At 38.0% G+C, this 22025-nt stretch overlaps 1 protein-coding gene across 1 annotated transcript in view; it reads right to left on the reverse strand.

Annotated features, from left to right (window-relative positions):
- Positions 1–22025, reverse strand: part of PIEZO2 (piezo type mechanosensitive ion channel component 2) — a 281253-nt gene that overhangs the window by 25332 nt on the left and 233896 nt on the right. The window contains exons 31-38 of the mRNA XM_056483345.1: positions 21055–21144; positions 18650–18771; positions 17768–17839; positions 13640–13743; positions 9974–10082; positions 8232–8300; positions 5537–5703; positions 3657–3832 (exon numbers count right to left, since the gene is read on the reverse strand). Of these exons, the coding sequence (XP_056339320.1) occupies positions 3657–3832; positions 5537–5703; positions 8232–8300; positions 9974–10082; positions 13640–13743; positions 17768–17839; positions 18650–18771; positions 21055–21144 (909 nt within the window). The remainder of the gene's footprint in view (positions 1–3656; positions 3833–5536; positions 5704–8231; positions 8301–9973; positions 10083–13639; positions 13744–17767; positions 17840–18649; positions 18772–21054; positions 21145–22025) is intronic.

Consider the following 22025-nt stretch of genomic DNA (forward strand, 5'->3'; position numbering starts at 1 on the left):
GATTACTCACTGAGCAGCTCCACTTTACCCTCAAATATCAGGAGATGTGTGTGACTTGTTACCTGCAGCACAGTCTGTGTATTCTTTATGTGCTTTAGGAACATCCTTCCAAACATGGAGGAAATGAGAACACCAACAAAGTGGAGAGATTCACACTGAGCAAAGCTGATGTTGACTCAAGTCATTGCCTATCACATAAATTTGATGCAAGCATATCTTCCTAAGTGATTTTTTGAATTTGTGTTGGAGACCTTGAAAACATTAGCTTCTTAAAATCATTCAGTGGCTACATATTTAAATTGAATGATCATTAAAAGCCCCAAGTTCAAACGTTTTATATAAAGTTGATCATATATTTATTTAAAATAGGGATACATATATAGCAGATTTGATTTTATCCTCAGTGAGTAGGAAATTTTAAAGTTTATGACTTCCTTTTGGCTAAACAAATTTACCCTTCACAAAGAGTTTCTGGCTTAGTGGGCAAATTACATTTTTTTCTGACTTTTTTTCTGTCCATGGGCTAAGAACTGACTGGCATTATCTGTTTATTATCTGTATTACCACATTCCCTATGCCTCCAGGAAAAAGTCCTAATCAATCCCTAACAATCACAGGCCTGAATTGGGCTTTGATCCAGCCCAAACAGGGGTTCTCCTTTCACCCTTCCTCTTTCACTCTTAAACACCCTGACAGGGATTCCCTCATTCAGCTCCTATAAAAGTCTACACAGAGGTAGAGTGGGGAACTGAAATTGTTATATGTGATGGGCAAAAATGAATACAAACTGATACAAAACCTTAGATAACCTGAAATCTTCCTTAGGACCTGCGTGTAGTTGCTGTTACATAATTGTAGGCAAAGCCCCACAAAGGCAGCCAACTAGTTTTAATAAGTTCCCAATCATGTTACTGAAATGCACAGTTTTTAACCTAATAAACAGGTCATCAGTCAAATGGAAACAAACTGCAGCAAATGCTCTGCCATGCTAGATCCCAATCCATTCTAGTGGTGCTCCTCAAAGAACTTGGTAAAGGAACAGCATCAGTCCCTTCTCCTGGCCCATATGAACTTTGTGCTTTGCCTTTAGGATATGTGAATACCTCATGAATACCTCATCACTTCTACTGTGTAGAGAAATGACTGAGAATAAATGACAGCCTTAGTAAAAGAAAGAAACAAAACACAAAGGGCACTCTACATAAGTCCTTTCAAAGCTTTACCCAGACTAAGGTCAACATCCCTTGTTAGATTTGCAAGGGTCAGCCCTGAACTTCACAAGAAATTAACAGTTCCTGCAGCTGATCAGGAGGGCTCTTCTCTTTGCCTATCCAGTGTTTACCTACAGTAATTCCTATCCTGAGCACTGCGGATTATGTTTCTCACAATGGAATAGCTTCTGTGCTTTAGCATTCCTGTCAAAGACTTGTTCACCTTACTCAGGGACTTAATGTCCACTACAGAATTTTGTCACTACACTATTTTTAGTAGTGCATCCAAAGGATAACCAGAACAGAAACCCTCTATCCCTTCCCAAAAGTTTTCCATTGCAACCTGAGATCCATGATCATGGGGATGCTTTAGATTGAATTAGTCACTTCTACATTTACTGGAAGCCATTACTATAAAATAAAAACTGTCACCTGCTCTTGTTTGGGCAATTAAAAAAAAACAATCAATAAACTCATAAGAAGTTTGTAACATTACACTTTTATAAAAGTGACATAGGCACTTCTGTAATCCCTTGAAAAGATATGCAGGAGTGCCCCAATAGACAGATGGCATTATCATTCAATCAACAGACTCGTTACAGCTTCCTCTATTATTATAGCAGATGTCCACAATTCATAATACTCAGTGCAAGAATATTTGATTTTTCATTACCAGAAAGAGAATTTGAAATTAGAGAAGTCAGTCATAACTCTGCCTTTGTTATTCCTTTGTTTATAAACCCTGTGATATCTTCAAAGGAAATTGAGATGACAGAAACCCATGTGAAAGATTTAACTTTTCTGTTGCAAAGCATCATCACAGAATTACTGATTTCTCTGAGTTTGAAAAGAGATTTTAAATGTGCAAGTGTGCCTAAAGCAGGGTGAAAAATAGGTGGTTATTCTGAAAAAACCCCAAAACAACAAAATGCAAGTTGAGCTCAACATTGAAAACCATCTCATTGAAGAGGCAGAATCCATACATTAAAATTGCAAGATTTGTTTTTCTCTTTTATAATTAATTTTGGAATTGGCTTCTTTTTGCTTACAGTTGAAGTTCCTGCTAATGGTTGCAGGATTGTATAGTAATTAAAACTTCTATCTGTAGTAAACAGGGTGATCAAAAATTGTTTAATGAAAGCAGAACTGATATTACTATTCATTCTTTAGGTGAGACTGAACTTTATGGAGTTAAAATCTGCCCTGCAGACATCAAAGTGGATCCAAGTGAGCTGGCAACAGAATTTGACTTTACATTTTTCTCACATAATCTGACTCCTGTAAAACTTTGAGACAAAACACAAAGGTGTTGCTCAGTTGGGCAGCAAGCCACTGAGAAAGATTTGCTCAGATTTGGTGTTTTTACTGGAGTGGACCTCTCAAAGGCCAGTGCTCACTGAAGAGTAATTTGTGGATATTTTGTTGAAGCATAATACTCACAGGAACTTTCTTACCTTAGCTTTTCAGCACTATCAGAAAGGAAGACAACCCCTCATTATTTTCTGTCTGCTGACATCTACTCATATGTCACTAATAAAAGCTATGCATCATTTACTGTACACAAAAATTTCTGAGTATCAAACACAATATGACACTGTCACAGTTCACAGAAGAACAGTACACAGCAGGAGGCCAGGGATTATGAACTAGCTGGATTTCTAAAGCCCTCCCTTCTCCCCCTCATGTTATACAAATTCTGCAGTATCTTAAAAGTCAGGAGCTGCAGGGACGTGGTGAGAACAGAGTGCCTCTGTAAGAGAAGGAAGTGAATGTGTGTGCCTCTGTGTGCATGAAGCAGCAGGAACAGGCAGTAATTCTGGCAAGGGACTTGATGGCATCCGTTTTCAGAAAAGAATGAGGAAGGTGGTTTTCCTGAACTGGTTTGGGTGTTTGATTAACAAACATGTAGCTCTGCTGGACTGTAATCATGGCAGTTGGGAAACCAGGGTCTTCAGATGGTCCTTGCCCTGTGGGTATGAGAGGGGGTTTTGTTCTTTCAAATGCAGAATCTCTTTCAATGTAAAACCTTTTCTGATTTGTGGACAGCAGACGACAATTTATTTTACAAAGGCAAAATATTCACAGTGATTGATCCCTACCCTAATTACATGCCTGAATTCCTAAACCATTATTTCAGAAGCATCCTCAGCACCTCTTATGTTCCATTGCTTTTCACAAGACCAGAATTCCAATGCACTGACTCCTTATTCTAGGGGAAACTAAAAGCAGTGGGATAGCCATGCAGTGGAAAATAAGTTAAGCCATCAACGAGTCCATCACTATAAAGGAATAGTAACATAGTAACTTTCACTATTAAGGTGTCATGGAAAAATAAAAAAGAGAATTCAACATTGATTAGAAAGTTCATCAGCAATTAGACAATATCTAATATTACACCTGCTGCATGATCCCTCTGTCTTTCACAGAATAAAATTAAAACAATACCTGGAAATGCTGTCATGAGATGCTGCTGAATCTAAACTATCCATTCTTTCAGATGCTTGCAAACCAGAAGCTTGACTGGGATTTTTATCAATTGAGTCTAGTCCTGACTCCTCAGAAAGTTTCATCATGTGGTTCTGGTAGTACAAATGGATGCTCTCCCGTGTCGGAACATTTCCCTGTGGAGGAGAGTAGAGGTAGACACACATGGCCAGGGGGAGTGTGTTCTTTGAGAAGCAGTTTCTTCTGTCCTTTGGCAAGCAATAGGTTAAGGACAGTGCAAACATCTTCCTAGTAAATAGCAAACTCCCACCTTTTCAGAGTGCAAGTCAGATTTTGAAGTAACCTCCCATGGCCCAAAGTGTTTTGTTTCCAAGCAAAACTGGAGCAACCCACTTGGTTTCAGGCTATATTTAGGCACCACAACTCTGCTGGATGGACTGCAGATCCTTCAGCATGGGAATGAGGAGTGGACTGCACCCATGATTCAATCTGCACTCCAGCAATTTTTGATGGATTTCTTTTAGATGGCTTTACTGACTCTAGGAAAATTTATTAGTTGCCAGTAGCAGAATTTTTAAAAAGAAAAAAAGCCCAAGGAACAGTTCATGTACAAATCAATCTAGATTTTAATTAGTGTCCCAAAATCAAAATGTATTCATGAATTGTGGACACAGATGGAAATTCATGGAAAAAACACTGAAGACCTTTACTCTTTCTCTGTGACTTCACAATCAAGCAAGTTCATGAAAAGATGGTTTTATTAACTGTCAGACCAGATCTGGGAACATGATCAAGTCTTTCTGGCTGTGATATTGTAATCAGAATTTTAAAGGTGTATCATGAGAATAAAACTGAGAATTTTTTGTTCTTAGGCAGAAGCACATCCAACTCATTCCACTGGTGGTTGCATGACTTCAAATGGTACACTGAGAGGAAAGATTGCTATTCTTGAACAGTAATTTTTCTAACTTATAATGAAGCCTTATGCAAGGACTTTTCCCACCTAAAACAATAAAAGTAGTCTAAAATATTGTCTGTATTTCCTTTACTAATTTTAATAGTTTGTAGTATTTCAACTCTGGTCCTCTATAGAATCACAAAACTACAATACTTAAAGTCTGATGTTTTGTGACCAAAAAAAAAATTTAAAAAAATCTTAAGAACAAAATTTTACACTCAGGTTTTTAATTAGGATTGTTTGTGTACAAGCTATGCTGCTTCTGCAGTGATAAATGTTGGTGCCATTATGACATCCTGACTCTGAAATGATGGCACAAGTTACATTATAGCACCACTGCAGACCTGGCATAAACAGCAAGAGTTGTATAGTTTACTTGCATTTGGGAGATCTAAATGCATTTCTAGTTACACTGACAACATTAATCTCTGCTAATAACAGGTTTTGCTAATATACAGCTAGCTTGTGAAGGACCATATAGGTCCATTCTCACTGAAGAAATGTATGCCTGTATGCTGTCATTTCCAGTCCAAGCTGATCTACAAGAAGAGTGAAATATGTAGACTGAGGTAGTTTTTGAGCTGTTTAAAATGCCAGCCTTTTCCTCCCTTCTTGAATCTATTGTGTCCCTTCAGAACCACACTATACTACAGAAGTGTTTCAGCCAAAATCTTACATCAACCTCTCATAGAATTATTTTTCTCTTAATTTGCTTTTTATGCAGGTAATAAATCAAATAATTTATTATTTAAGGATTTATAAACCAGCAAGCAGTAAAAAAGTCCCGACTTATTTTTAAAATGCACATATATGTGACATTTTCATAATTTTCCTCCTCAGTGCCATGATCTGAAAAGACAGCCTTTCATTTTTGACTGAGCTGGAAATGGCATTAGCAGAGAAAAAAGACTGAAGGTGTTACCTTCTTAATCTCCCTGGTGAGCATGCAGCGCTCGATCCTGAGCACCGTGGAGATATCGATGTGCTCTCTGGAGATGGAGTTAAGCCAAGCTGTGAAACTGTCCAGCGTTGCCAGGAAAAGGACCCAAGTAAACTTCAAGATATTAAATATCCTCTTGATGATGTTATCTAAGGGAGAGCAAAAGCAACAGAGAATTAATGAACACAAATGTCTTTTATTGTACTTTTGCCTGGAGTTAGATTAGTTTTTCTTTTATTGTCTAATAATAATAATAATCCAGGCTGGGAAACCCTATCATACTAAGGAATCTTTGAAGGTGGCTGGAGGCCTTTTGGCTGTCTGGACCATTTTCCTGCCTGTATGCTTAGGCTTATCATCTGGAATCCTTTTTCCATCCTGTAAGTACTTGTAAGTCCAACCATTAGTCAAATACACAGTTCCTGATTTTAGAGGGACACTGTATGCACAGGTCTGTAAAATTAAACCCAAGGATTTAGGCATCTCCTGAGAGTATTAAACATCCCCAGGTCCTGTGATCTGAACAAGTGCTCAATCAGTGTGTTGAGCTGAACTCTTCAGTATCTAAGCACTTGTGAGTGCTTCTCTCTGCACAAACTTTGCCTTTTGTGCTTGAACCTTGCTAAGCTGGATTTTAAAGTCTAAACTGCTTAAATAGTCTTTGAATCTGATCTCACATCACTTTGAATCACACTTCTCTATATTTACTCTTTTCAAAGCCTCTGTTTATCTAGTAGGCTGCACTGTGCCATCAATGACCTCAGATCAACAAGCATAACTAAGACAAATAATAATATATCAAATTTTATTCTTGCACCATTTTGGCAAAACAGTACACTTTCCCATGAATAAGGCTCATGGGTGCATACCAACAATAGTAGCTTTATTTTGCTCAACACATCTGTCTCAAATTAATTTCTCATTTCAGTAGCTCATTTGGCATTAATAATGGTATTTCTCATCCAAAAAGCAGCACGTTCAACTTGTTTTTTTATCCACTCACAAACATAAACACCACTAGAGTTCTCATATAGTATTGCAAGTGTTCAAGGCCAGGCTGGATGGGGCTCTGAACAATCTGGTCTAGCAGAAGAATATGGTCTGCCCATGGCTGGAGGGTTGGAACCATGATCTTTAAGATCCCTTCCAACACAAGCCATTCTGTGATTCCATGAATCTATGAAATACTCAAAAATTCTTTCCAATAGCCAGTTCCAGAGCTAGTTGTCCCTTCTAGGTTCCAAAGCCCAGAGGAATGGGCGTGAAGACGAATTTTAGATCGAGCAGCCTAAGAAATGATAGAAAACTGTCAATAATCTGCCATGCATGATGCTCTCAAGAACCTCACTTCTTATCTGTACCACGAGATGGCATGCAAAACTCTGCAGAATGAGTGCATTCTCCCTGGGTTGGAGGTGTCTTAGCATACATTTTTAATGACATTGTAGCTATTCCAGCACCTCTACTATTCTTCAAAATTTTTAGAAAATAATCTTTTGAGGATCGATTACATCTAATCATCTTCAAAAAGAGAAACAAATACTTACTTTGTGCAGAGAAAGCTTCTCACTGCCAGATAGTGTGAGATAGGATTCAATCTAAGGTTACTAATGATACCAATGATTTACTATCAATTACTGGCTAATTTTTCTAGGCATCTTTAACAAATTTTACCTAGGAACAGCCAAAGTATTTCAACAGAAATATAAAGCACTTTAAATTTATTTCCAATATCAATTAATTATAAACCTCTATCTTTTTCCCCTAACTCATGTTTAGCACCAACAGTACATCCTTAGAGATGCATTTGTGTGATTCACTTCAGTGTTTTAAGACAGATAACTGCATTGCCAGTAAGTAACAAATAAAAACCCCACCATTCCCTCCCCAGTTCTCAGAGCAATGCAGCTCATTTGTTTGAGACTGCAGCTCTCATGAGATAGAAATGGTATCTCCCACATCCTTTTAGCCTCTTCTACCCTGCAAGTCACTCAGGGACACAATTCTAACCAGAACTGTGGAAAACAATTTTATATAGAGAAGAAAAGTAGCTTTTGATGATAGAGTCTCACTCCAGGTAAGCCATGATGAAGATTTACTTAAGAGGAGAGTCTGTTTTCTTTGTTTACTCCAGTTAGAAACCAGAGGCCAAACTTGAATTCATGTTCTATTACATTTCTTTGTAGAAAACATTTGAATGTGGGTAAGATCCTGAAAAATGCTGTCATTTCTTCTTTGTTGTAAATCTGATTTTGAATGAGAGTGTATAAGATCAGGAACATATAATTTTTTAAAGGTGATTACTGTGTGCTGCTGAATGGATAAGTACCAAGAAAAGCCTTATACTAACCTTGCTAAAACACACTCAATGGAGATTTTAACACAGGGCAGTGTGCAATCAGGTCTGGAATCTTAGCTTAAGTTTCTCTATAAGTAAAATACACAGCAGTGATCTATTCTGAGCTGGCAGGTGTATTTGCTAATAGAGTGAGTATAGTAGCTGATAGCCCAGAACTAGAGGCTCCTGTGCTCAAGGCTTGTTAATCTTGCAGTAGAAAATCTGACAGTAGTTAGGTAGTTCTTACTGCATCAGAGTGGATCATTGCAATGCTGCCTCTGTGACAGGCCTTGGGTCACAACTGCATTTTAACAGCAGAGAAACCCTCTGTCTTCATACCTGGTCCATCAGATTTCTTTTTGACAGGTTCCTCTTCACTGTCCTCGCAGTCTGCATCATTGCCACCTCCTGCAAACAATGAGCAAACCAGTGAGTGTTACACCTACAGAAGTGCTGGTGTAAATGCCACCCAAGCTAGAAAAGGCTAGACTTACTAAGCAGTAGGGACTGGTTCCTCACCTATCAACATGACAGAAAGCACATCTCCATTTCCAAAGCACTCAAGTGAAGGGACAACCCTGCCAGTAAAGGTGTTTGTTCATAGATGAACATCCCTCTCCTGTAATTTGCAGTGATATTTTCTACTAGATAGGCTGCTGAGTGAGACCATCTGTTGGTATAAACCCAGATACTTTCTCAGTCACTCCTTAGCCATGCTCAGCAACCTCACCTTCTGCTGACTCACACTTGAGCTCATTTCTTCATCTCCTGCAAAAGGAGATGAATTTGTTCATCTCCTGTGCCTGAGCAGGGTGCTCTGATCCTCTCCTGCCTCTGGCCCACCAAACCTGAAGGAATTGAGTGGCACCTTCAGGCTGACATGAAGAAGCAGAATTGTTTTGATACCACCACATGTTTATTCAGGCCCGTAGCAGAAGAGTGTTGTAGATTCACAGGCAGAAATGAAGGGCAAAAAAGTGACCCTCCTATCTAATGCATAATTGCAGCTACAGTTTCAGTATCAGAAGCCAAATTATACAACTCCTTCTTTCTGACAGGTGAAGATGTCAACGAAATGTCTTGCTGATTAAGCCTGTATGGGCCCCTCTTTCCCCCATCTATACTGACCAGAAAAGCTTTTAAATTTCCATTTTCTAGCTAAAGAATGGAGAAAAAGTTCAAGACACCTATGAACCGCATAAAGTGGTGGATTTTTTAGAGATATAAATTATTTTACTGCCAGTAAAGCCCAACCAACATTTGTATATTTTCTTTTTGCTATCTGCTGAATTTAGGGGGTTGTAGATATTTGGGGTCCTCAGTGACTGCAACATGGAAAGTGAAAAATTTTTCTTTATATTCTTCTTCATTTTTCAACTCAAGCTTCTTTATGCAGCAATGTAGGAAACATGGCCAAAATAAATAATATGTGGCTATTTCACAGATTTTTTTTTTTTTTACAGCTCTGCTTAAACTACAGCTGTTTGGGAGCTCCCTCATGAAATAGTTCTTCAACATCTTTCAACATAACCTTACCATCGAAACTTTGATAAACTCGAGAAATGCCTGGACAGAAAGATAAACCTTTTTAGGAGATGAAGGAGTGAAAGGGTAATGTCCTCTCCCTGCCTGATTCTGACCAAACACCTGGAATTTAAGCTCCTAGACTCTGAAGAAATGCTGTTAAGTACTAGGTTCTTTGCTTTATAAAGTTATGTCTTTACAATTTACTCTTGCAAATACTCCCACATGTTTCCTCATAGCTCGTGGCTTCTGCAATGTGCTGAATCTTCCTATTCACCAGAAGTTCTGGGCATTTCTTGCAACTTCATGGAAAATACATATATATCCCAACTTCCCCTTTACCTCTCTCAGTGTGCTATGCAGAACAGAAGAACATGGCCATGGCTGACCTTGCCATGGGCTGCTACAGGGAAAGGCTGCCAGCCAAAGTTAACTTGTTTTTTCAGTTCCTAGCCAGCAATGAGAGCACTTATCCTCTAAACCTCATCTGCCTTTCACGACCAGGAGCAACAGGAATAACTAATATTGTGGGTTTTAGAATGGAAAAGGTTTCCTACCATCCCCAGATCCTTTTCGCCTTCGCTTCTCTTTCCCAAAACTTTTCTTCTCTTTCCGCCTCTGTCGTAGGGCTGTTTTAGGGTCAGTTATCCAGGCTTGATAGACAAACTGGAAAGGAAAAAACTCATTCATATCTAAAAGTAAGCCATAGAATAAGCCACAAGCAGAACTATACAGTTTGAGTAAACAGATTCAGACCTGTGGGGGCAAGGAAATATGTTCAATCCCAAATCAAACACCTCCCCTGCAGATCTGCTGAGTTTTCATATACTGTTTTTGTAAGTGTAAAAACAAATGTGGAAATACTTGTGGGTGACCCAAGTTTCATTATAACCCACGAAAACTCATGCTCTGAACTTCAGGAATTAATGTCTTTTTGTCCATGTGGGCTACCTTGTCAGAATCTCTCAATTCTATATTTCTGCCTTATCATTTTACAGAGCAAATAAAACTTTTAAAGAAAGTGAAAGTGCTGCAATCCATTAATTAAAACATCAAAAGTTGTGGAGATATCCCTGTACAGGTAACTGTATTTTTCACAGCTTAGATATTTTTCCCCCTCTGTAGGTCCCAGTGTAATGTTTACAGACTTGTTATCTATACACAGTCCCAAAGCTAGCAGTCAGGAATTCCTCACATTGCTTCCTGATTTTAACAATGCCATTCTTTGTTGTTTCAGAAAAGTCGCTTATGAATCCTTCTGCTACTTTTTTTCCAGTTGTAAAATAAAGACAGTAATACTTACCTATTTATCCAGGGTATTTTATGAGACAAAATCCTGCTCACAGCACTCACTCAGATCAACAGTCTGTTGATCTGTGTGACTGCATGAAGCATGGAATTGGCCCAAAATATTTATAAATTATATAGTAGTGGGAAAAAAAAAAAAAGGAAAATAAGTTTTAAAAGCTGTGCTTCAGCTGTGAAGGAAGGATACAGAAAAAAGGAACAAAACTCAGGTCTTTTATCCCCATGTGACATAAAATATATGTCAATAGAAGAAACAAAAGTATCTTTTAATGCAAAAGGTGTTCTTTTGCTCATTTAAAGGTTGTAATTGAAAAGTGGTAATTATCTTCGATTGTCTTCTATTTCTAAGGAACACAGGCTGCTAACAGAGACAGGGCAGGGAAGCACACAGATGCAGGCAAGTGGCTGAAAAAGCACACCAACAAAACTGGGCTATCTAACTAATTCACAGCACAAACATGCAGATGATGACAACACACATGTATCTCAGTGAAGCTGGAATTGCCCCTTATAGGACAGAATGCCAAAATTTCTTTTTGGTTTATTTATATTTTTAGAATTTTCCTATGCAAATTTCTTTGCCAGAAGAGTAAAGAGCTAAAAAGGGATTTGGAGCAGAATGTGTGTTTGGCAAACCTTTCACCAGCTTTCTGAGATAAGATGTCCATAAGATGCATGCACCTTGATGTGACCATCTTGTAAATCAGTATCAAAAGAAAATAAGAAATTAGTTCTGCATTTTTCCTCTGGATTTGCAAGTAAAAAGAAAAAAGTTAGACCACTTTGCTTGTGATTTGACCTCTCCAAAATTATGAAATGGATTGCATTCACTAAGAATGAGACTTCAGCTGTCATCATTTTTTTAATTAATTCATATAAGAGAAAAAATGCAGATGAGGACAGAGGTATACATACACTATGTCGAGAACTATGGGGTGGGTCACATACTGAGCATTTGCCAAATGTCAAGTACCTTTGCTGCTTTGATTAAATACTGAAGAATAGTTTTGGGTAGCTTAATGATAGACTTTGGCAAGGCTAAAATGGCTGAAGCAAATTTTCCAATTGCTCTCTATAAAGAAGGACAAAGCAAGAGTAGTTAGTAGAAAAGCAGAAAATATTAATAAAAAGGATCTCTTTAATTTCTGTATCTCGAATACTAAGAACAAATTTACATTCATAAATATCAATATGAGAAAAATATTGTTTATGTTGTTCATGTTAAAATTTCAATTATATGACTCTTAACAGCATTCATTCTCTAATATTTAAAATCTCCAAGTTAATCCTTGAAGGGATTACTGCACACAATTTACACTGAAAGAAAGATCATACATTCAAATAATTCTTTAACAGACTCTACAATAAAGTTCACTTGGCTAGTGTTTTTACTAAGACCTTATGCACGATGATGGAAGGTGAAGAAAATGTGATGACCATTGGATGAACAAACCTTTCTTGAAGAAAACCAATTTTCTGTTTTATACAAATCTCAGCTTATATAGAGCCATCCAGCATCTTCATATTGCACATACTGTAGAATAGGCCACTTATCCATAACATCTGACCAAATTTTGAAATAATGAACAGATCTTCCATCCTCAAACAAATAGCTTCAGGACTGAGACGAACAAAAAACTCTAATCCCAGCATGAATGAAAAAAATCTTGGTAGCTTCTAACCTCAAGTTTAGAACTCTTTAACTCAGTGCTTGGCACCAGCACATCTGAACAAAATGTTGTCACCAATTTTTAAAAAATCAGCAGAAACAATAATGCAAACTATCCTCTATACCTGCATAAAAACCAGAAAGAAAAATGACCTAGAAAGTCATGATCCATTTCTGTGGTCCAAGGTAAGTTAAACGCAAAATATTTTTTAAAAAATACTGCAATACTAGAAAACAAAACATACTTATCATATTTTGATCCATATTTGTTTTGCCCTTATTAAGGTCAGATTTTATTTTTTTTCATGCCATAACCATGCAGGCAGTTTAACAAATTCAACCAACTGGCAATGTAATGTGGTGTTAATATATAAACCAAAGGCAGATTTTATTAATGAGTTAAATAAACCATTTCTTCTTGTAATTCAGTAATTTTGTCTGGGATGCTTTGAAAGATTTTGGCTTAGGGAATAGAAAAGCACAGAGGCAGTTTCTTGCTCTTGCTTGGGTTGAATGTTCTGCAATGTGCCAATTCTGCAGTGATGTGAGGTTGCATCTGGATGGCAATACTCAGCTGGAAAAAGCTGCTTCTTTGATCAAGCTTTTGAATTTACAGACCTGAAAAATTTCTCCAGCATTTCCAAAGAATTCTTCCACAAGGGAAACTTTCATTTTATAAAAGCAAAGGCAATCCTTGATGTAGGAGTATTTCACTAAGTTCCTCATCCACATTCTTCATTTAAGCCACTGCATTCAGTATCTGGTATTGTCTAACACCAGCCAGTCCACATGGAGGAAACCAAATAGGAAAACTCAGATATCTTTTTAACATTACAATATACTCCTGCATTAGCACAGTCTGGCACTAAATATACAAATACATTAATTAACACTGTCCTGAAAATGAAAGAAAATAAATGGATGTAGTCTCCCTCAATTGCCTTCATTACAGCGCAGAAAAAAGTAAAGCTTGGGTTCTTAACCTTTGCTTTTAACATTTTTGTTATCTTCAGGTGTTATATTTGCTTCATTCAGAAGTGAATGAAGACAGTACAATTTCGGTAAGAATCTGGCAATGCTTAAAGAATAAGGCAAACTTACATTTTAAATTGCCAAGAAATTTAATTTTCCAATAATTTTCAGAACTACTTTAGAGGAACTGGCAGCTTTAACACATATGCCTGCATTATGAGAAATATACATTTTTTCCCAGATGTCAACGAGATAGAAAATTACCATGAAGTACCTGAAATGCAGATTTTTTTCGGGGCTCTTCCTCTTCTTTTTTTTCCTCTTCTTCTTCCTCTTCACTATCCGTCTCAAACAAATAATAATTTCCACTTCTGACCACTAAGTGAAATAAAATATTTTCTTACTTTTCTGAAAGATTCTATTCTCAACTCCCCCAAGACCTATGAACAGGTAGCCAGTCATTTAAAAATTCATAACCAGGAGAGGTGAGAACAGAGAAGAAGCAAGAGATAAAAGGTCTCAGGCCATTTATTTGATGTTGGTCTACACTTTGGGCATGAATAAGAGCTATACAAGAACTAAGGAAAGCATCCCTATAAGAAGAAAATGTAAGTAAAAGGATTGAAGTTTATCAAGTTACAAGGTTATATTTTTAGAGAAAAATGACAATTAAGTCTAAATTTATTTGGGACTTATGATTATTTGAGGGAGTAAAAAAAGCCCAGCAGGTAAGTAAATGAACTTACATGAACACTACCACTGGACAAAAAATACAGAATTTCTCTTTAAAACACTTAAGCAATCCTTTAAACTAGGCAATGGGATGGTATTAGTTGGATGAAGTAATGGAAAACCTTGGCTTGTTTAAAAGAAATCACTTGGATTCTATTAACATGATTGCAAATGAATTTCAATTTTTTGCCCATGGATTCAGAAAGATTCTGAAACCTTGATACAGCATAGGTACACAGTGATTAAGCTAGGCCTTATATCCTTGAACAGAAGCAATGTTTTTATTTCTCAGATGGCAACAGGCCTACATGAACAAACAAGGGAAACAAAAGAAATGAAAACAAGGTAATGAGCAAGAGAAAAATGAAAATCACAGCATTACATTCAGCAGTGAAAACTAGTAATTAATTGCCACATTTAAGCTGAAATATTTGAAGGAACAATTACTTAGATGAAAATATACAAAATTTGGATATATGGAGCACTACATATTTAGATAAAATTATATCTATCCATCCTTACAGGTCTCTGGAAAAGTAATTGTTTAATTCAATCATACCTTGCATTCTACACAGATCTTGTGTGCACAGATGATCTCATATAACTACTTACAAAACTCAGGGTAAGGCTGTGAAATTTGCTAGAATTGATCTTTGGATCATAACTTTGACATCTAAACCTCCCTCACAGAGGGAATTTTGTGCCTCATGTGCTCACTTATGATTTTTAGCATCAATAAATGCCCTGCAGAGGGACAGAGAGTCCACTTTGGGTGTTCTAATTGTTGCACTGAGGGGAAAAGAAAATTTGGAAATTTCCTGAATGAAACAAATTATTTTTTTTTGTGCTAAGCCTTCCAAGAAGGCCCATTTAAAATGTGTGAAGAGATGAAAGTATTTTAAGAGACAGCAGACTGTGGTTCTCTTTCATAAAAAGGTATCTTGTAGTGAGCAACAGAAATTGTCAATGCAGAAGATCAGCTGGGTAAGGTTTGACATTAGGGAAAACTTTTATGGCAGTGCAGCTCTGTATAGGCTCAGAGTAGCTCTCAGTCAGGCTTGCAATGCCTGATCTGGAAGCAAATAAATCTACCTACAAAACTCCAATGTAGCAGTTACATCCCTTTTACTGCTCAAGAGAGAGGTATGATTGAATAGCAATAATGCATTCTTGCACACATCAGAACAGAGCAAGTGGTGTGGCAGTCACCTACAAGGCTTCAGGAAGAGACCAAGTTTTACTGGTAACACAATTCATGGCCAGACTGGACTTGGGAGACCCCTCTTGGACTGCAAAATGTGGCTTCCTCCCTCCTAAAGGGACATACAGGCTTTCCCTGTGGGATGAGATGGAGGAGGCAGGAGAAAGCACGATCTCATCATCTGCTTGTGCCCAGGGGGAAGGAGCTCCCCAGGACACTGCAGCCACCATCTTTTGCCCTGCTTCAGACACAACTGAGTGACCCAGGAGAATCTAAGCATGAGGTCCTAACTCCTGCTGATCTTTGTGGGACTTCAGAAATAACCCACAAGCACGGGAGGAGCCACACCTCCCTACAAGGGAGATTGTGAGTGACTGTCAACGAGGAAATCCTTTAGATATTTTTTATCTGTTTTACTCAGACCAAATTCATGACTGTTTTAATTGCTATGACACACAAAATAAAGTCTCTTTCTGCACAGTAAAATTATAGCAAGTGATATAAAAATAACAATAAAAATCTAAATTAAAAACTCCAAGCTTGAGTGACTTGAAACTATTCATATATACACCCACAAATCAATTTACTGAGATGAAGAGCCACATGCTGCAGAATGCTGCAGTTGCAGTGGTGTTCCAAAAAGAATGAGTGGGGAATATCAGTCTGTTCCCAGTCTGCATTTCAGTGAACACCTATTGTCAGTGCCACATTTCACTGAGTGTGGATACAAGCCACGTGGCAGGCAACCACTGGTTATAGGGTCAGGGTCTGTGATGTTTCCCACAAGGTTTTGCATTATTGCAGTAAATAATTTCAAGAATGCTCAATATTTAAACACCAAAATGCAACTTGCCACCTAAGAACAATAAATAATGAGGATGGAATAAGTAAAAGCCAAAGTGAATATTTCTCTGTGCAATTATTCTTAGTACAACAGTGGTGAATAAACAAGAGACCATATCCCATTCCTTCAAAATCACCACAGCTTGAAATCCTACAGAAAAAACTCACAAATCATAGTTTGTATCTGTTTTGTCAATGTTGTTCTAATGAAATTGCAGGACAAGAATTTTATTTTCATAAAATTTCTGAAAAGGATAGGTCTCTCTAAAGTGGCAGTGTGCCCTTTAGAAAAACAAAAATAGAGGCACAGTTTACTTGTGACTTGATAGAAATAGAAACCATGTTCTGGTAAACATTGCTGGCAAATATATGTCTGCTGAAGTCATAAATAAAAACACATAGGTAAATGAAGCAGTATATACATGTGTGAAATTGTGACTTGGAGTAGTTCTTAAACTAAATGACAAAATGCAATATAGACATTCATATTTTTAATGGCATGAAGCTGAGTTGGGGTGGTTTAGGTTGGATATCAGGAAGAAGTTTTTAACACTTAGAGTGATTGGGCACTGGAACAGGCTCCCCAGGGAAGTGGTCACAGCACCAAGCCTGACAGAGTTCAAGAAGTGTTTGGACAATGCTCTCAGGCACTTGGTGTGACTCTTGGGGATGGTTCTGTGCAGGGTCAGGAGCTGGACTGGGTAATCTGGATAGGTCCCTTTCAACTCAGCATATTCTATAATTCTGTGTTTCCATGATTTAATTCTGATCAGTGCCCTACATTTAACTATTTTTTTTCATATCTTCAGAGGTTACTAAATAGCTCATGTCTGATTTCATTCAACAAACACCCAGCTGAAGGACATCTGATTAGAGATTGCAGCCTACTCAGCTTTCCTGTTCTACCTGATCCACAACGTATCAAAGAACTCTATCATATGACTGGGCTGGGCTACAACCAAATTAAAATATCATAATGCACCAATTATGAGTGACACATGCTAATAATTTCTTGTGCACAAGGCTAGACATGTTTTTGCTCTCGGGTTAACACACACACAAAAAATGGAAATAGCAAAACAATTGGCATCAACAATACATTAAAGTATCATCAGAGAGATGGAGCTGAGCTCTACACAGTCCAGTTCTGGGAATAGCTTTCCTGCCTTACTCAGATTTTTACAGTTGATACTAGAATGACTGATGAACCACAAAAAGGATGTATTATATGTGTATATGAAAAAGAAATTATGACTAATCTTAGAATGCATTGGCAAACTTTCACATTCACATTTTTAAATATATTGAGCTCTGCAGTATCAGGGAGTTGAAACCTTTGAGATCAAGACAGATTCTTTTCAGCACATTTATCTGATTTGATATTTTTCTGAGAATGCTCAAAGTATCATGAGCTAGCTATGCTTCCAACACACAGAAGTTCAAAATATGGTTAAATTCTTTGAAGATTGGAAAGTAGAAATAACTTTTTGAAAAACCCCCAAGCCTTCTATCAAGTCACAATCACAAAATCAGGCATAAAACAAACAGGCTATGGGAATGCTTTCATTCTGGTCAAGGATATAAGGGTTAAATCCATGTATTTGTAATAGGATTGAGAAAACCTACTGGAAGCATGATCAACCCAAGGCCGCCACCACAGCTTTTTTTTGCCCTTGGCTTTCTCTTTGTCTGCATCTCCTAAAATAAAATATGTTCAAATATTAATTTTACAAAATGAGAAACATACTTCTTACACTGATTAATAATTTTCAATTTCTCTCAAAAGAACTAAAATTTAATGAGCACATCAGATCTCAGGTCTACTGAGTACATTTAATATTAAAAGAATTCAAAACCACTAAGCAGAAATACTCTGGTTTATGCAGTAGTTAAAACAGCATTCCACTCTGAAACAGCTAAAAAGTTGGGGTTTGTGTTTTAAAACACACTGTCACAGTTGACTGTAATTTAAAGAGGAAAAAAGTTTTCCTCTCAAATCCTGTTACATTTCAGGCTCCAAAAATTTTTAAATCCAGTAAGTGCTGATCCCAGGTCAATGCTGGAAATGTGGCACTAGATATGCATGATTTTATCTGTGCCCATGATTTTAGATAACATTTAAAAGCACACAAACATTTCAGTGACTGAAAAAAATCCAGGACAGCATCCAGAAAACATTGCTGGAAAAATGTTGGTGCTACCTATTTGTAAAACTGTGACTTATAGATAATGACTTTTATCAAAACAAACCTCTGACTCTTTTCAGCTCTTTACCAACAGCCCGAACCTAACCAAAAGTATCCTCAAAGAAAACCATTTTCTCTAAACCTAGTTACAGTACATAACATAGATTTTTTTTGGCTGAATTGAGCCTGAAACTGATACTCAGCTAACAATGTTTTTACATGCTGGCAGTTTTCAAGAACAATTTATCACTTGTCCCACTAGCAGTTCTATCAGATCCTTAGTGCTCAACCGCAAATATGGTACAGGAGTAGCTAATGGTACCTTCATCATCTTCTTCAGAAACCTTCCGAATCTCTGGTCCCTCTGTGGACTCCTGGTTCATGCTTAGCATCCTCTCTTTACCCTTCTTGTATTTCTGCTGCCTGGCTTTGATGCGATCCATTCTAGCAAAAGGAAGAACCTTATTAGATCTATGCCCTCACTCACCCACCCTGGCAAACAAGTGTTAACCCACACACCACACACAACACACAAACACGTTGTTAGGATACTGCTGGGAGCCCAGAAATCAGCCTTTTCTCAGGCTGCTCAAGGACAAGAAATTATAAAAGTGATTAAACACCTGCTGGAGATGTGAGAGACATGGTGTTTTCATCAAGACATGTTTTCAAAGAGGTGTTGCCTTCTGGGACCAATAAGCCTTTTCTATGCTGTATGGCACAAACTATCCTATACAAGTGTAGTGTTTCTTTAAATAAAAGCTCTCTTTTGCTTCTCCATTACATGAAGAAGTATGTTGCATTACCTTTTTCACTGCTCTCAAATGCAATACACACACACTCTGCAATACTTCTAAGGGAAATGTTCCACACTGTCGTTAGTCTGCCCTTAAACAGGAGTTACATTGCTCTGAAGGGGCTGGCTGGAAGGACCAAGCATAGATGTTCACTCTCTGCTCAGTGAGAGCTGGGTTTCCTCCTATCACAACTGCTTTCCTACTCCCACTCAACCATCTTAATATAATTTAAAATTGAAAGAATCATTGTTAGGAGTTACAACACACCAAATGAAGCGCTGAGTAAAAAAAGGACTTGTACCTAATGCAGCACTTTTCCTGAAACTTGCCACTCTGAACCAGGGACTTGATTGTTTCTGCCCTGCTTGTACTACATCTTCATCCTTTAGGATAATTTGTCTTAATGGACACCAGTGACAATGGTGTCCCTGGGGGTCTAGTGCTATTTTTAACGTCTAGGGATGAAGTGGGATCAAGTGTACCCTCAGCAAGCTTGCAGATGACACCCAGCTATGTGGTGTCATTGGCACAGCTGAAGGAGGGGATGCATTTCAGAGGGATCTGGACTAGCTCAAGAAGTTGGTGTACAGGAACTTCATGAAGTTGAGTAAGACAAAATTCAAGGTGCTGCACCTGAATCAGGGCAACTTCTGGTATCAACACAGGCTGAGGGATGAACTGATTGAGAGCACCCTTGCCAAGGATGATTTGAGAGTGCTGATACATGAGAGGCAGGACACGAGCCCCAGTGGGCACTCCCAGCCCAGGAACCCAACAGTGTCCCCAGCTGCATCCAAACCAGCATGGGCAGGAGGGTGAGGGAGGGGATTCTGCCCCTCTGCTCTGGTGAGACCCCACCCACAGGGCTGCATCCAGCTCTGGGGTGCCCAGCACAGGAAGGACATTGACCTGTTGGAGAGAGTCCAGAGGAGGGCCAGAAAGGTGATTAGAGGATGGAGCACCTCTCCTACAAGGAAATGTTGACACCATTAGGGTTATTCAGCCTGAAGAAAAGGCTCTGGAGAGATCTTACTGTGGCCTTTCAGTACTTGGAAAGAGCTTATAGGAAAGATGGGGCCAAACATTTTTGCAGGGTCTGCTGTGAGGACAAGGGGCAATGGTTTTAAACTAAAGGAGGATTGCTTTAGACTGGCTATAAGGAAAAGGCTTTTACAATAAGGGTGGTAAAACCTGGAGCAGGTTTCCCAGAGCAGTGGTGGATGCTCCATCCCCAGACACATTCAAGGTCAGGCTGGATGGGGCTCTGAGCAAATTGATCTTTTTGAAGATGTCCTTGCTCATTACACGGGGGTTGAACTAAGTGACCTTTACATTTTCTTTCCAACTCAAACAATTCTATGATTTTGTGATTCTATATAGGTAGAAAATATGGTCCCTGCAATCTTCCAATGATTCTTTTGTTACACAGGGTGGAAGAAGCTGTCATGAGTGGTCTTTGACACTTGGTTAGGAAGCAGTTAGGGCTTTCCATGCATCACAGTGAGGGAGCTTTGAAAACTTTCTAAAGTTGCCAAAGAAGCATGTTGGCTGCATGCAAGAGAAACCAAAGTGACTTATGGGCTGTATAAAGAGAAAGAATCTCCAGGCCACTTAAACTGAATGCAAACATTTTCAGTGAAGGTAAACATATATTTTGGACTTAAACACTACAACAGGAACCACAAATAAAACTGAAAGAGCAGTCATGCAAAAAATTTTTCCAGGAATACACATAACAGATATACAGAAAAAAATTCTAATAATGGTAAAGCAATTCTATAAAAGAAAGTGCTGGATAAATACTGGAAGCCAGTATTTCTATCAAAGAAAGTGCTAGATAAACACTAGCAATCAGTTTAACATGTACATACATATGCATAGAAATATGTATATATATACATATATATATGTATATGCATTAAATACATACTGTCTTTTCAACTGATCCATTGATTTTTTTTCCTCTTCAATTCTTGCCTTTACAGCCTTGACAATTGTAGCCTGAAAAAGCTCAGCACCCCTACATCAGAAACGGAACAGAGGAAAAGAATAAAGGAGAGGACATGTTAAATGTTTCTAAGTTTTCTTTATGGCAACTAATCACAGAGAACTATATGTTCTCTCTATACATGACCTTATCTGCATCAAACAAAACTAATCTAGGGCCTGAAAGAAACAGGATCTAAAATAGTAAAACTTTAAAATAGTAACATCTTTACAGACTATAATTTCAAGATCTGGGGCCAAAAGTGAACCCCACTCAGCCTGTATGTTCCCCTAGCAGCTGCTCAAGAATTTCAGTTTCCAGTCCTCAAAACACAGAGCACAAGTAGGTTCAAGGCTGAGAAAGGATTTCTTGCACACATTCAGGATTTCTTTATAGTAATTTCAACCTGTCTCAGTCCTCCTGGAAGTTGTGAACAAGGTCCAGCTTTATCCAGGGCCATGGTGAGCAAAGATTCAACTTCACTTTTACTCTCTAAAAACTATGATGCTTTCAATTTGGCAATACAAACCCTTGAACAAGTTTCTGGTGTGCAAAAAGAATATGGCTTTTCACGCCATTACGCCATTAGAAATGTAGTCAGTTCATTGATTTGAATATTATGGCCATTCTTCCTAATTCACACATGAACTCTTGAAGGCTCTTAAGAGCCTTAAAGTCTCTTTCAGAGAAGCATCCTAGATCTAGATCCTTTCTTTTGTCTGGAATTCAGTAAGAAAAGCTGTAATTTTAGAAGTCCACTCTTTACTTTTGAATGCATATTTCCCTATGTAGGATGTATTTTGTTACTCATGATTTTGCTTTATGCTGTTTCCACTGTGAACCCTGCACACCAAAAGAGGTGCAAAAATGCCATATCCACCATAATTTGGCATCTGAAATTCACCCCAGAACAA

Source organism: Oenanthe melanoleuca, chromosome 2 (genome assembly GCF_029582105.1).
Source record: "Oenanthe melanoleuca isolate GR-GAL-2019-014 chromosome 2, OMel1.0, whole genome shotgun sequence".
NCBI classification, from domain to species: Eukaryota; Metazoa; Chordata; class Aves; order Passeriformes; family Muscicapidae; genus Oenanthe; species Oenanthe melanoleuca.